The sequence below is a fragment of the Calidris pugnax genome, unplaced genomic scaffold (genome assembly GCF_001431845.1).
Source record: "Calidris pugnax isolate Ruff unplaced genomic scaffold, ASM143184v1 scaffold55, whole genome shotgun sequence".
Lineage (NCBI taxonomy): Eukaryota > Metazoa > Chordata > Aves > Charadriiformes > Scolopacidae > Calidris > Calidris pugnax.
In genome coordinates this window covers 4847743-4862923 of record NW_015090832.1, presented here as the reverse complement: position 1 = coordinate 4862923, position 15181 = coordinate 4847743, and the positions used below count along the sequence as shown (strand labels likewise).

The following is a 15181-nucleotide window of genomic DNA, read 5'->3' as shown; positions in this document are numbered from 1 at the left end:
AGGTTGCTCCAAGCCCCCTCCAACCTGCCCTTGAACCCCTCCAGGGATGGGGCAGCCACAGCTTCTCTGGGCAACCTGGGCCAGGCTCTCACCACCCTCATACCAAACAAGTTCTTCCCCACATCTCAGCTCCATCTCCCTTCTTTCAGTGTAAAACAGTTCCCCCTCGTGCTATGGCTCCCCTCCTTGATCAAGAGTCCATCCCCATCTCTCCTGGAGCCCCTTTAGAGAGGGAAGGCCACTCCTATTCCCTTCATGCTTTTGTGCACAATAAAACCGGGAAAGGATGGGTACACTTCCTGGGCCCAACAGGGACGAGGCGCCCTGGGCACCCCAAGGCCACACAGCCCTCAGGGTCCCGCCGCCATCCCTCCCCTCACACCAGCACCGACGGCCGCGGCCCGACCCCTCCCCAGCCCCTTCCACAGGCGGGGGAGGCGGGACGGGAAAGAGCCTGTTGGAGCGACCGGGGGATGCCGAGGCGGGGAGACAAGCGTTGGATGCCGACACGGGCGACGGACCCGCTCCCCCGGCGGCGGGGCCAGGTCGCGCCTCACGGCCCCCGCCGCCGGGCGCAGGCGCAGCTCCGGAAACGACATTTCCCGCCAGGCGCCGCGGCGGCTCGCGCAGGCGCGGAAGGAAGGGGGGGGGTAAGCGCGGCGCTGCGGGGGAGGGGAGCGCTGATGCAAGAGGCGAGCGCGGCGGCCGCGGGTAACGGCTGACCGCGTCCCTCCGCTCCTTCGCCGCTTCGCACGCCTCCTTCACCGCTCCGCGCCGCTCCGCACCCGGCCGCAGCCATGTCGGGCGACGAGGTGAGCGACCCGGCGACCGCCCGCCCGCCCGCCTCGGGGGAGGCGGGCCCGAGGCCTGGGCTGCGGCCGCCGCCATGTGGGCGAATGGGCCTGAGGCCTGCGCCGGGCAGCGAGCGCGGCCTTCCTCCGTCCTGAGGCAGGGCTGGCGCCTCGCCGCTCCCGGAGGTGCGGCGGCACCGGCTCTTGCCCCGCTCCCCGCCGTCTGTGAGCCGGGGAGGCCGCGGCCGCCTCCCGGTGCTTTGGGCGGAGGCCGGGCCGGGGGCTGGCGCCTTCTCCCGGAGCCTTCCCGGCCTCTGCGCGCCGCGGAGCCCCGCCTGCCCCGCGGCTGCGGTCTGGCTCCGCGTATCCTGGGGAGGCCTGACAGCGGCCCGCAGCTCCCCGTGTGCTGCCGGAGCCCGCCCGTGGCAGAGGGGGGGCCGGGGAGGAAGGCAGATTTCCCCGCCAGCCCTTCCCCGTCGTGTTTCGTGCTCTTCTAACGATACGTAGCGTTTAGTCACTTCACTTACCGCTCTCTCTTTCTCTGGAGCTTGAATATCTTGTCTTTTAACCCCCAGAGCTAAATAGCTACATCTTAACAAATGATAACTTTGGTTTTTTTCCGGATCCGATGGTGATTCCTTAGGCATACTTGAGGGAAGTAGATGCATCTGTCCCTGAGAAATATTTCAGGTGTTGTGGATGCCATGTGTTGGCGCCTTTACCAGCCTCTTCTCGATTGCTCTTATGGGGAAAGGGAGAGCTTTATGTGTATGAGGCTGTAAGCACCCTGATGGATGACTGTAGCATGTGGGGAACTGCACTGGCTGAATCCATGAGTTGGCTGCTTTTGGTCTTGTATCTTCTTTCTGGTGTTGTTTAAAATACCTGTGTGGCTTGTTTGCTTCTGAGCAAAGCGATCGCTCTACCCTTGGAGACAGGCAAGTCCTGGAGCACCTTTAGAGAGGGAAGGCCACTCCTATTCCCTTCATGCTTTTGTGCACAATAAAACCGGGAAAGGACGGGTACACTTCCTGGGCCCAACAGGGACGAGGCGCCCTGGGCACCCCAAGGCCACACAGCCCTCAGGGTCCCGCCGCTATCCCTCACCTCACACCAGCACCGGGAGGCGGCCGCGGCCCGCCCCCTCCCCAGCCCCTTCCACAGGCGGGGGAGGCGGGACGGGAAAGAGCCTGTTGGAGCGACCGGGGGATGCCGAGGCGGGGAGACAAGCGTTGGATGCCGACACGGGCGACGGACCCGCTCCCCCGGCGGCGGGGCCAGGTCGCGCCTCACGGCCCCCGCCGCCGGGCGCAGGCGCAGCTCCGGAAACGACATTTCCCGCCAGGCGCCGCGGCGGCTCGCGCAGGCGCGGAAGGAAGGGGGGGGGTAAGCGCGGCGCTGCGGGGGAGGGGAGCGCTGATGCAAGAGGCGAGCGCGGCGGCCGCGGGTAACGGCTGACCGCGTCCCTCCGCTCCTTCGCCGCTTCGCACGCCTCCTTCACCGCTCCGCGCCGCTCCGCACCCGGCCGCAGCCATGTCGGGCGACGAGGTGAGCGACCCGGCGACCGCCCGCCCGCCCGCCTCGGGGGAGGCGGGCCCGAGGCCTGGGCTGCGGCCGCCGCCATGTGGGCGAATGGGCCTGAGGCCTGCGCCGGGCAGCGAGCGCGGCCTTCCTCCGTCCTGAGGCAGGGCTGGCGCCTCGCCGCTCCCGGAGGTGCGGCGGCACCGGCTCTTGCCCCGCTCCCCGCCGTCTGTGAGCCGGGGAGGCCGCGGCCGCCTCCCGGTGCTTTGGGCGGAGGCCGGGCCGGGGGCTGGCGCCTTCTCCCGGAGCCTTCCCGGCCTCTGCGCGCCGCGGAGCCCCGCCTGCCCCGCGGCTGCGGTCTGGCTCCGCGTATCCTGGGGAGGCCTGACAGCGGCCCGCAGCTCCCCGTGTGCTGCCGGAGCCCGCCCGTGGCAGAGGGGGGGCCGGGGAGGAAGGCAGATTTCCCCGCCAGCCCTTCCCCGCCAGCCCTTCCCCGTCGTGTTTCGTGCTCTTCTAACGATACGTAGCGTTTAGTCGCTTCACTTAGACCGCTCTCTCTTTCTGGAGCTTGAATATCTTGTCTTTTAACCCCCAGAGCTAAATAGCTACATCTTAACAAATGATAACTTTGTTTTTTTCCGGATCCGATGGTGATTCCTTAGGCATACTTGAGGGAAGTAGATGCATCTGTCCCTGAGAAATATTTCAGGTGTTGTGGATGCCATGTGTTGGCGCCTTTACCAGCCTCTTCTCAATTGCTCTTATGGGGAAAGGGAAAGCTTTATGTGTATGAGGCTGTAAGCACCCTGATGGATGACTGTAGCATGTGGGAAACTGCACTGGCTGAATCCGTGAATTGGCTGCTTTTGGTCTTGTATCTTCTTTCTGGTGTTGTTTAAAATACCTGTGTGGCTTGTTTGCTTCTGAGCAAAGCGATCGCTCTACCCTTGGAGACAGGCAAGTCATAATTTGTCCTACGTAACAAAGGAGAACTAATATAATCACTAATTATTTTAATGGTAGCTGAGACTGACTTACTCAGCTACTTCAACATCCAGAATGAATGTACTGCATTTTTACACCTAATTATACCCCTGGAACTGCAGTTCTAATACCTACATTGTGCTCTGGTTGCAGAAATTAGGACCCAGGAATCCATGCATCAGATGCTTTCTGTTTCAGGTGATCATAGCACCACAGAGCAGTTCATCTGGAGTTTCCTGGTTTGTATTTAGTTTAAGCGTCAGTAAAATTATTTTTCTTGCATAATGCAAGACATTGTTCTGACACAGAAGTGATATCCAGAGTATCTGGTATAGTAAAGCTACATCTCTGGATTGCTTTATGTGGCAGACTGACAGAGAATAAAAATGATAGTAGGTATCACAGTTGAACTGTCGCTTTTAGAGCTTCTGGCTTGTGTGTGTGTGTGAGAGAGAGTGAGTGAGCGCACACCCTTCCACAGCTTCTGTATGTCTGATTGTTAGGAGCCAGATAGTTTGTTATTAAGTTGGTGAAACTTTTTAAAGCCAATGATCTTATAAAGTTGATGTGGGTAAAGTCATGCGAAGACAAATTTGCACCTTAAACTGGGATAGACGTTAAAAAAACTTTGTTTTGTTGCTTTGGACTGTAGCTTAAAATGTTCAGAGCTGTGTACAGAATGAAAGTCCCTGCTACAAACATCTACTGTGAGTGCTGCCCAGAAGTGACACAGCAGAGGCAAAACAGGTCCTGTTTGCAAGGGGAAGCAGTCCATTAACATCATTTTACTTTATTAAAAATCCCTTTTTTATATATATATATATAAAACCCTATTGGGTACCAAAAAGTTCTTCTAGGTCTGTAGTTTTATGGAGCTTCAGAAAATTGTATTAGCGACTGCTGTGTTTTGAGCAGCCGGAGGGTTTAGGTGCAGATTGGTCTTAATAATTTTGCACTCCATTGTAGACATCAGCTCAGTGTCGTGTAAGGATTCCTGAACTAACTTAATCAGTGCAGAGTTGCTGTCTGCTTTGTAGACGTGCCTGTGTTTATTCACACTAACAAAATGGGATTTATTTGTGACCTCTATTAGAATCCAAAGCATTTGCCACTGTCACAGCAGTTTAGAGTAATATTGGCTTCTGTCTTGAGAGTTGCATTTGGACTATGAAGCTTTGCTGCTTTCTGTTTCCCTTCCCCCATAATTCTTTCACTTTCTCATTTGCTGTAAGTCAGGATTTTGACTGTGTAGGAATTTGAAATAAGGAGTAGACATTTGGAGCTGGATGTGAAAAAGAACTGTGTGATCTACAGAAGAGAAAACTCCATATGGGAATTTGGCTCTGAGACCAGAAACAGGACAGAAATTATACCCATTTATACACAGGAAAAGCATGGGATTTGGTGTATTTGGGCTGGGGGCTACAGTCCCTTCTGTATAGGGCATGCAACTTGGTGAGTTTTTCAGTGCTTAAGCAGTGCCCTAGTGCTTCAACTTATCAAACATACTGAAGAGAGAAAAGGAATTAAGAAATTTCTGAAATGTCCAGCTCAGAAAACAGAACACAGAATAGTCTGGTTATCAGGCTGGTTAGTTTATGTCCTGTTTTGTTATCGCCTGCGTGATTAAGCCTCCTGCTTAGTTTTTGTTGAAGCCCTTGATGAGCAGGATATTTCAGGCATAGACCTCCGCCTCAGGTTATGGACCTCTTCTGTTCGTTTCCTGAGAGCAGTTGGTGTGTTATGACTAGGTCTAAACTTTACAGAAGCTTGGCTTGACCTGACGGGATGGATTGGCCCTTCAGAGCAGTGCTCTCTTCAAGGCCAGCTACAGAGTTTTAATGCTGAAAAAAAATATTAATATCTCCCGCGTCCTTGTGTGTTAACTTCAGTTTAGTGTGGTGCAACTGAAGATACATTCTGTCTCTTGTAGACACAAGATATGGTTTGTTGTGGGTCGGGATGAAAGATGTCTTTTTCTTTGCAAAGGGAAGAGTGATTTGGGGCAGGTGGGCTGGTACCTTCTTCGAAATTATCGCACCCAATTTCAGCGCAATCTTACGTTTGCTTAATCATGGGAAAAGATAGGAAACTTCAGACGTTGCAAAGCTGTTTCTTATGGAATGAGTCATGATGTCAGAAGTGGTGTTTACGTGCTTGTTCCCAAAGCCGTGGACTCTTGCTGCTGCTGTTTCAGCAGAGCCTGGAGGTTCCCAGAGGAAGCCGGCAGACAGTGTAACCGGTTGGGCACATTCCTTGATTCCTGTGCATTACAAGAGCATGATTCAGACGTGTCTCTAAGCGTTGAGGGAGGCCCTCTGACTGACAGAGCTTTTTTCAACATCGTTCCAGCGCAGTGTGTACAACTAAAGACACTTGAGCAGTTTGAAAGCCTCAAGCTTCACTGTCCCAAGTACGCGGATGCTTTTGTGATGCTGTGCTTCAGACACCCACATGTGCAGCTTGCTGCCTTTCAGTAGAGCCTTTATGAAACATAGAAGTTCCAGAAAGTTGGAAGAATATCGCAAGAATATCATGTATAGGAGAATTAAGAAGTTGAGGAAAAGATTGCTCTGTGGGGGGGAGGGAGATGGCCAGACTTGCAGAGTGTAACGAAACGAGAAGTTGGAAACCGCTCCTTTGATGAAGTGGTGGTATTTTCATGAGTGAGGGTGTTAGTGATGTGGGATTTTAACTATCTCTGAGAACACACTTCAATGACTAGGTAAGAAAAACTGGAGAAAGAGTCTCATTAAGTATCTAAAATGGTTTCATGTATTAAATATGTACTATGGTGTGAAAGTATGGCCAGGTGTTTGTAACAAAAGTGATCTGTAGCTGTGATGTCAAACTTGCATTTTAAGTGAAAACAGGAAGAAGTGTTCCTGTGTTGGAAAACTGAAGAGCTTGTGTGCTAAATACTTCAGGTGTGCAGATGATGAATAGGTTAAAAGTGAGTTTTGGGGTTAGCATCTTCTTCACAGTCAGACTGGGGGAACTAAGCTGCTTTGCTGGCTACAGAACTCATTAACAGCTCCTAATCACTTGGTCTTTAAGGTTCAGTTCCCCACTGTGAGGGAGAAGGATGAGACCTTTGCTGTTTCATAGTGTTGAGAGCTGATACAGTTCTTGCTGTATCACCAGCCCCTTCCACGTTTCTCCCTAGTCCAGAGCGTTCTTGTCGAGAGAGTTGTTGGTAAATCTTGCCTTTTAATGAATCTGGAAATTAATGTGTCTCAGAAGTAGAAGTACAAAGTAAAGCTGACGTAATTGGGCTCTGTGTTATAGACGTGCATGAATTTTTTTCTGATGTTGAGTGTGGTTCACTGATTGCTTTGCACGGCCTTACTTAAAAATTTGAGTCCATACTGATAATGGAATGGAGAAGCAGCCAGTAGCTAGTCTGCCAGAGATTCACAGCTTTCCTACATTTTCAGCTGAACTACGACATAGATGGCAGGAAACTCAGACGGTGATAGGAAAAGTAACAGAAGCTCTAAACTGTGAGGCAGTCTGCTCGTGTGATCGGTCACATCAGCTATGCCCTGGGAAAAGATAAGTGATGTTTTTGAAAAAGCCTGTGAAATCACTGTTTTGAGTCAGCTCACTTCTATTACATTGTTACAGATCCAGAAAAATCTCTAGTTGAGATTGGCTGGGTAACTGAAGGAACACTGAGAGAAACTTAAAGTTGTTATAAATATTAAATGGTAGGAGATTTATTATGCTGCTAAGGGACTCTTGACTTTTACAGATGATTTTCGATCCCACTATGAGCAAGAAGAAGAAGAAAAAGAAGAAGCCCTTTATGTTGGATGAGGAAGGAGGGGACACGCAAGCGGAAGAGACTCAGCAATCAGAAACAAAAGAAGTTGAACCAGAGCCAACAGAAGACAAAGATGTTGAAGCAGACGAAGAAGACAGCAGGAAGAAAGGTAAAGTGAATCCACCTAGATAACTCTCAGAGGTAGGCCTGAATTTTGAGACTACAAGCCCCATTTCAAGGATTTGACATCACAGTGTGTAATGCTGGGGCTCAGGTTTGTTTAGAGGCCTGTGAATAATACTCTGCTGCCTCTTTGGAGGGTGTATTCTCCTGCCTGAAATCACATTCACAGACATCCAGCATTTATATGTAAATGCCACTTTCCTGACTGGCTCAGGGTCTTTTGTGTGAGACAATGAAAAGAGAGATCCCTGAAATAGTTAGCGTGAAGTTCTATGTTTTGTACATGCAGTTGTTGCCATAATTCCACAATTATGGCTAGTTTTCATTTGAACAGTTAAGCGATGGTGTGATAACAGAGAAATGGTTAAAAGGCTTCTAGTTTTTGGACAGCTGTGAATGTGATAACTAGAGTGTTCTTTGGCATCTTTCAGGAAATAAGCTTGCGATTGTGTATCTAACCTTACTTTTTAAATTGAGGCCAATGTCATTTCAAGATGACCCGATTCAGGGAATCCTGTTAACTTCAATCCGGTTTGTTGATAAAATTGGCTTCTACAGCAGACCAAAGAAACTATATCTTTCTACTGGGTTTTCATGTTTTTCAAGCATCTCTACTATAATTTCAAAGGCGGGTAGTTTCTCTCCTACAGTAGAAAGAAAGATTAAGCGCTTAAAGAGGAAGAAAATGCAGTTAAAAGGTGCAGATACTGTAAAATGTTTATCTGTAGGGGCTACAGCTAATTGCTTATTTCTTACTGTAATGTTTTGAAGATTTGGAAGTGAATTAGAAAACCTTACTGTCTAAACTGTTTCTACAGTTATACTTCTTTTGGCAATTCTTTTATTTTTTTAGATGCAACAGATGACCTGGATGATTTAAATTTCTTCAATCAAAAGAAAAAGAAGAAAAAAACAAAAAAGATATTTGATATAGATGAAGCAGAAGAAGGTGTAAAGGTTTGTTTCCATAACCAGGCCATCTTGTCCAGGGCTGAAAACTTCCTTGCTTTCCTTTTCCGGGTATTGGCAGGGCAGGAGTTGTTTCCAGTCTGTCGTGTCTTAGTGCAGTTAGTAATGAAACTGTGAATATACAGAAATAGCAGTGAAACAGTGTCTTTCATATGTAGTAGGTTGTGCCGAACACATTGCTCCTGCAGGGCTTTTTTGCCCAGAAATAAAAATATCTAACTCATCTGCAGAGCGAGCAAGTAATTCTGCAATCTGTAGTGAGAGCTGACTGGCATGAAGGTTAGTTGTCTTCTGAGCTAAGAAAAATAAATGGATGTCAGAAGCCACGTGCAGAATAGTCCTCTAAAAGGCCAGCCCTTCAAATGAAGTGTATATATCTGCTAATAAATCTGTTTTTACTGTGGTATTTTCTTTAGAAATGATTGACTACTGTTCTGTGTTCCAGAAGGTGTACAAGATACTTTTATTCTTCTCAAGTTTTGTTCCAAGTCATGTTTTTGTGTCACATGTCACTGTAACTGCCAAGCCCAGAGAGCAGGAGGACAGAGAGGTGCTATGTTATATGTAAACCCCTTCTTTAGATTCTGCCTTTTTGGCAAGAAAATGTCCTTCTGCTCTGCCCCAGACAGGCAAAATGCTCACTCTGTATTCTCTACAGGTGCAGAATTTTGTTAACAAATTGGAGTAGCCACAGGTAGCTCAGCTTTGCCTTTCCTTATTGCCTGGTGTGTAGGGTCTTTTCTTCCCTTGTGTCCTAAAATGTCTGATACTTTTAGGCAAGTATAGTGTGACCTTGTGCTTGATCAGCCAGAAATTAGACTAGAAGATAAAAATCTAGCCCTGCTTCGTGTAGTCATGCAGTGCTTTCTTCAACACACGTTAGTTCTGTTCTGTTTCAGGATTGTGGTGGATGTTACTGCTATTCATCTAGTATAGTGTGTTGCTATGCAGTGGAGATTGGGGTTTAATACTGTAAACTATGGTCTTATTATTTCTTTGCAGGACTTGAAAATTGAAGGAGATGTGCCAGAGGCGGTAGAACCTGAAGATGACCTTGATATCATGCTGGGCAATAAAAAGAAGAAAAAGAAGAATGTGAAGTTCCCAGATGAAGATGAGATGATGGAGAAGGATGAAGGTAAAAGTATAACCCGGCTCAATGAGATGTTGAAAGTAAAATACAGTCCATGTTGTAGCTGAATAAGTTCTGTTCAAGTGCCTTTTTTGTTTCAAATTTCATTTTGTTACCTTTACGACTGTACTATTTGTCAGAACAATGTTCTGTAAAAGCACTGTATAAATTTGCCATAAGTGCTGGTGTCCCTCATAGGCAGACAAACAGAGAAGAGTTTGTCTCCATGCATTTGTGGAATCTTCTTTGATACACTTTTTAGGAATGGTATGAACATGCGGTTAAAGAATGTTTCTTTTCTTAATGAATCCCAAACAACTTTCTTTACAGCTTTTGAGGATGAAGATAGCAAAAAAGATGATGGAATTTCTTTTAGCCTTCAGTCAGGACCTGCTTGGGCAGGCTCAGAAAGGGACTACACATACGATGAGGTAATGTCCAAAAGGCTTTTAAAAAACATTTTCCATGTTGATGTGCATCAGTAGCGCAGGGCCTTGTGCTCGTATGTCTTATTTCTAACTGAAAATTAAAGGACTCGTAGTCAGAAACTTATAAAAAAAAAATGACAAAGCACACGTTCTATCACAATTAATTTTCATACAGGGCAATATTAGTGATAATTAAAACACCTCTGCAAACAGGCTGAGGTAGATCATGAAGTATACCCTTGTGGAAACAGCTTTTATATTTTGCATTTTTCAGAACATTTTTGTGTGTGTGTGTTCAAAAGCATATGGGGAAATGTTCATGGGCAAAGACCGTCTAATATTCATTGTGAATGCTGTTTCAAGTTTTTTTCCCCGAAGTGATGTCCTTCATTTGAGAAATGCAAGATATTAATGTTGATGTGAATCCCTTCTTTTTGCAGTTGCTCAATAGAGTATTTAACATCATGCGAGAGAAAAACCCGGATATGGTAGCTGGAGAGAAACGAAAATTTGTCATGAAGCCTCCACAGGTTGTAAGAGTAGGGACCAAGAAAACATCTTTTGTCAACTTTACAGATATCTGCAAATTGTAAGTTTTCTCTTCGGATTTCCTGGGAGCGGCAGATAAATGCCCTTTTCTCTGCTGTTGGCTGTGGTGGTGAATGCATGTTTTCTGGCAAAAGGCTGTGGCAAACCAGAAGTCAGTTGAAAGCTATTTAAATCATACTGCTGTTTCAATCCTCTACATTTTTTTCTGTGAGAAGATATTTATGAAGATGATTCACTGGGATAATTTCTTATTTTATTCTTAAATTATGAAAATGGTAGGCTTGGTACATTAAGTCCTCATGGACTGAAACTAAACCTATTGCTTTTCAGTTCACCAGCTTCTGTCAAGCCTGTAGTTGGGTCACCAGTGATATTTATTAGCAAGTCTTGGTCAGGGGCATGGGGGAAGTTGTTTCTAGTTTGAGTTGACTGAAAAGAGTATTCTCTTGATAAATGGTAGGGGATTCGGTAACATTTTCCACTGTTTTCTGCAGTGCTTTCTATGTATTTATTATTTCTTGTGAAGGCACTTCTATTCTTTGTGGGCACTTGGCTGGAATGCATATCTGATTTGTTTCAGAAAACAGTCCTGGTGAAATCATACTGAGGATCTGGATAGTATACTAAAGTGAATTTTTAATGGTAGCTTGAAACACTTTTTTCAGGGACTGGTGAGGAGATGGGAAAATAAGAATGGAAAATCTCAACTAGAAAACTTATGTTCAATAGTTACTCTAATTGTGAGTCTGGTGTGTGGGGGGATGCTGGGGTTGTGTTTTTGTGTTCCCGGTCACTGTCTGCCTGAGCTCTTGGGTGCAGACCCTGTGGCAATGATTTTGCCACTTTTAAGCTTAGTAATTTAAGATCGTTTTAACCTGCCAGTCCTGTATGAATATCAAATTTCTCTGAAGGGGGGAGGTTAAACATATCCCTACTTTATTTTTAGATTACATCGTCAGCCAAAACATCTTCTGGCATTTTTGTTGGCAGAATTGGGTACAAGGTAAGGCTACTGGGCTACATATGTAGGAAGCAGTGGCAACATAGTTGACGTCTGATCAAAAAATAAAATCCTCGGGTTTAGGTCTGTTCATATGTGCTTGAAAATCAGGCTTTTCTTCCCTGCACATAGATGTGCTGGGGAATTGAGAGATACCATCTTTGGGAACAGAAAAGAAAAATAAAACTCTTCAACTCCCATCAGAATGGCTAAGAGAGGGTCTTATTAGTCGTATTACACCTTACTGGGGAGTTGTCTTGGTCACTTCTGTGAGATAAGCAAGTCTTAATTCTCAATTCTGTAAAAGTTCTTATGTTTGGGTAACTTAAATCTGAGGCTGATCTCTGCCAGAGTTTGGTTTTACTGCAACCTGAGGGGTTGTGCTTGGGCAAAACTTCCTGTAGGTTTTCAGACACCTTCAGAATTTTGCATTTTTTTTTCCACAAAGTAGTTCTGGCTTACTCTTATCTTGAAGAATGCATCGTTATTTTTGCTTCGTGTTCCTGACTTGTTTTAATGCTTGATGTCTTCTGCAAATCAAATACTTAACTTAATTTTTCTTTTAAATTAGTGGCTCAATAGATGGTAACAACCAGCTTGTAATCAAAGGAAGATTCCAGCAAAAACAGATAGAAAATGTCTTGAGAAGATATATCAGTAAGTATAACCCCTTTCCCACGACAGATTTCTCTCAGACCCCTTTTGATGACCAGTGGTCGATGTGTGGGCTGTGGGGGTTCTGTGCTAAGGAACTACCACTTTGCTGCAGTTTTATAATGGAATAATGCACCTCCCCGTGGTTCTACCATGGTTATAATAAGCACATAGGGCATACCCTGTCCTGGCACTAAAACATACCAAGGAAAACAGTAAGAGCATTTGAGAGTTGCTTGTTTTCATCTGACTTCTTGGCTTTGAAGACTGTGGAAAATAACAGTAATCATTAATTTTAAACTCTGTTGTACGCTCTAATTAGTAAGTACAGTGTGCCTACTGCTGGTCAAAGGACTTACAGCAAAAAATCCTGCTTTAGTGTTGTGTGTGTACAAGAGCTGCTGGTATCTGGGAATGCTGTTTCAGCAGAGGAAGTTATGGAACAGCAGTGGGAAGTCTTAACCTGTGGTTACTATTTTTAAAACCCCAGTGTCAGTGCATAACGTGCTGTATGAAACCTAGTCTTTATTGACCTGGGAACTGGGGAGAATTTTAGGTTGCCTCAATCTCTGTCATTTTACTATTAAGCTGTGTGCCTACTGCTGGTCAAAGGACTTACAGCAAAAAATCCTGCTTTAGTGTTGTGTGTGTACAAGAGCTGCTGGTATCTGGGAATGCTGTTTCAGCAGAGGAAGTTATGGAACAGCAGTGGGAAGTCTTAACCTGTGGTTACTATTTTTAAAACCCCAGTGTCAGTGCATAACGTGCTGTATGAAACCTAGTCTTTATTGACCTGGGAACTGGGGAGAATTTTAGGTTGCCTCAATCTCTGTCATTTTACTATTAAGCTTCTTCTAAGTTGGTAGATGCCTTTGAACAAGACAACTACTTCTTCTAAGTTGGTAGATGCCTTTGAACAGCCTTTCAAGACAACTGTTAAACTGGAGGCTGAGGAAGTGGTGGTTTGGCTGCTGATAATGCGTTATCTTTTAACTGTGACTTCATTCCTTTCCTGCAGAGGAGTATGTCACCTGTCACACGTGTCGGTCACCAGACACCATCCTACAGAAGGACACCAGGTTATATTTCTTGCAGTGTGAGACCTGCCACTCTCGCTGCTCCGTCGCCAGCATCAAAACTGGTTTCCAGGCTGTCACAGGCAAGAGAGCACAGCTCCGTGCCAAAGCTAACTAGTTTGCTAATCAACACTGGATTTTGCAAAGTGTTCTGGGGAGATATGACTGGACAGGTTTACAATCGGAATGGATTTGCCATTGTATTAAAACAAGATTGTAAAAAAATGACAAGAAATTTGGCTTTTGATTGATTGGTCTGTGAAATCCTTGCAAGATGCAGATCCTCAAGCTGTTCACATACATTTGCTCATTGAATATATTTTACCAACTGTAAGGAACGTGATGGGAAAGGAGGTGCTTTTTAATCCGTTCAAACTTCTGTAAAAGACAAGATAAATTAAAGATACTATAACAGTGAGTGTCTTTGATTTGGATTTTTCCTTCAGTTTCCTCTTTACACAGTTGATGGGAATAGTTGGCTTCTTGTTCTGCAGATCATGTCACTGAACTATGTCCACGACCCAGAATAAAAGTTTTAAGAGAAGGGTTATTTTGCTTTTACGTAACAAGCTTATTTTTCGTTAGGCTGTCATTAAACAGAGAAACCAGTCACAAAGCCACGGGGATGATGCACCAACCTGAGAAGGGCTCGTGCTTTTATTGCCACATTTATATGGGAAGGTATTTTGCACAGAAAGTGACATCAGGACATGTCAGTAGTGCTTAATTGGGCAGAATGGAGCTCTGAGAGCGTTCAGACACCATATTGATGCTGAATTTTAACCTAGAGTCATTCAGCTGTACTGTAAGCTTTCATAGCATCATAATACTAAATTTTGCAATTTCTAATAGAGAAATGTTTATATTTCTGAAGTCCTGCACTCTTCACCACTTTAAAAAGAACCTAACTAAATGCAGCCAAGAAAAAAACCAAAACATAAAGGTAACATTATATGATGGCTGCAACACATTGTCTTATAGAAATCTTGAATTTACAGAAGATACTGCCAAGTAATTAACACAGGATGCTTTTTGATCGTAAGGTGCACTTCTCTAGCGGTCGGTGCCGGTGGTATTTTGGGGACACCCATAGTGCTGTTCTAACGAGTTTGTTCTAGTGCTGGAGAAATTGTGTTACAGCTGCCGAGTACAAAGATGCAAATGGGGAATGTAGTCTCTCCTGAGTACCTGTAAGGGAGGGGAAAACTTTCATTTAATTGCCAAAATGGCCCGGGGTGAGGATAAGGTAGTAGCTCAAACCCCAGGCACCCATCCCTGTGGGGAAAGGAGAGTCCCCTCCTCCCCGGAGAAATGGTGGTGGTTCTGAATGCAATTCATCAAATCGCAGAAACTGAAGTGTTTCTACCTAAAGTTTTAATCTTTGTATGTATGTTAACACAGAACACGGTCTCGCTGGGAAGTCACTCACTTGCTATTTGAAAACTTGACAGTGCTGTAAGGCAAAAATCAAGGTTTTATGGTCGGTTTCTTCAAAGCATTTTGGATTTCAAGTGAGCTATGACAAATGTTGGATGTATCTTTGAGTGAATAAAGCCAGGATCAGTGCCTCTTGTAACAGTACTGTTGTAGTCTTGTTTTTTCCTCTAGCAAATAGGCATTCTCCTCCTGGAAGTAAAACTTTCTGGAGAAGTGCTAGTTGCCTTTTTGTTTCAGTGACTTGCTGTTGGGACATACTGAAAGAGCTGGAGGACAATGCCATTTTCTAGTTTTAAATGCTTGCTTTTTCCTGGATTAAATATCTGTAACGTACTTTAAAATAATGCAGTATGGCCTTGAGCTGGTGCTTTATTTTAGTGCATTAAATGCAAAGTCTGACTTCAGTATGTTTGCATCAGGAAGATGACGTTAATAAATAAATAATTGTTCAAACTCATCATCTATGAGCTCTCTTGGCTCACGGGAGCTTTATAGATGTATTTGGAGCGTGCGCATGAAATCCTGAAGGCGTTGGTTTTGATGACTCATAGTTGAGTGAAACATCTTGAGCTGTAAGTTCTACCTGCGGAATAACCTCAGTGATGTATGAAGTGTCTTGTGTTTCTAGGAGCAGATATTAGTTATTTTTTAAAAACAAACAACTTCCAGTGTATACGCTCAGAAAGGAGTA

The 15181-nt window shown here is 45.5% G+C and overlaps 1 protein-coding gene across 3 annotated transcripts; it reads left to right on the top strand.

Annotated features, from left to right (window-relative positions):
* The first annotated feature begins 655 nt into the window (after positions 1-655).
* Positions 656-13471, top strand: EIF2S2 (eukaryotic translation initiation factor 2 subunit beta). Of its 3 annotated transcripts, XM_014941268.1 has the most exons (10): positions 749-784; positions 2302-2339; positions 7051-7231; positions 8099-8202; positions 9217-9352; positions 9677-9777; positions 10215-10363; positions 11270-11326; positions 11895-11980; positions 12996-13471. In XM_014941268.1, exons 2-10 carry the CDS (start codon positions 2325-2327, stop codon positions 13169-13171), a joined length of 1005 nt encoding a protein of 334 aa, XP_014796754.1. In that variant the 5' UTR covers positions 749-784; positions 2302-2324; the 3' UTR covers positions 13172-13471. The 3 variants fall into 3 exon arrangements, with proteins under 3 accessions (XP_014796753.1, XP_014796754.1, XP_014796752.1); XM_014941267.1 differs by lacking the exon at positions 2302-2339 and having other exon boundaries at positions 656-812; XM_014941266.1 differs by lacking the exon at positions 749-784 and having other exon boundaries at positions 2182-2339.
* The last annotated feature ends 1710 nt before the right edge of the window (positions 13472-15181 follow it).

Bases quoted from the DNA above. Each gene is read 5' to 3' on its own strand.
- EIF2S2 (XM_014941267.1), top strand. The intron at 9,353-9,676 runs GTAAAAGTATAA...CTTTCTTTACAG, and splicing joins GATGATGGAGAAGGATGAAG to CTTTTGAGGATGAAGATAGC. The intron at 10,364-11,269 runs GTAAGTTTTCTC...CTTTATTTTTAG, and splicing joins TTTACAGATATCTGCAAATT to ATTACATCGTCAGCCAAAAC.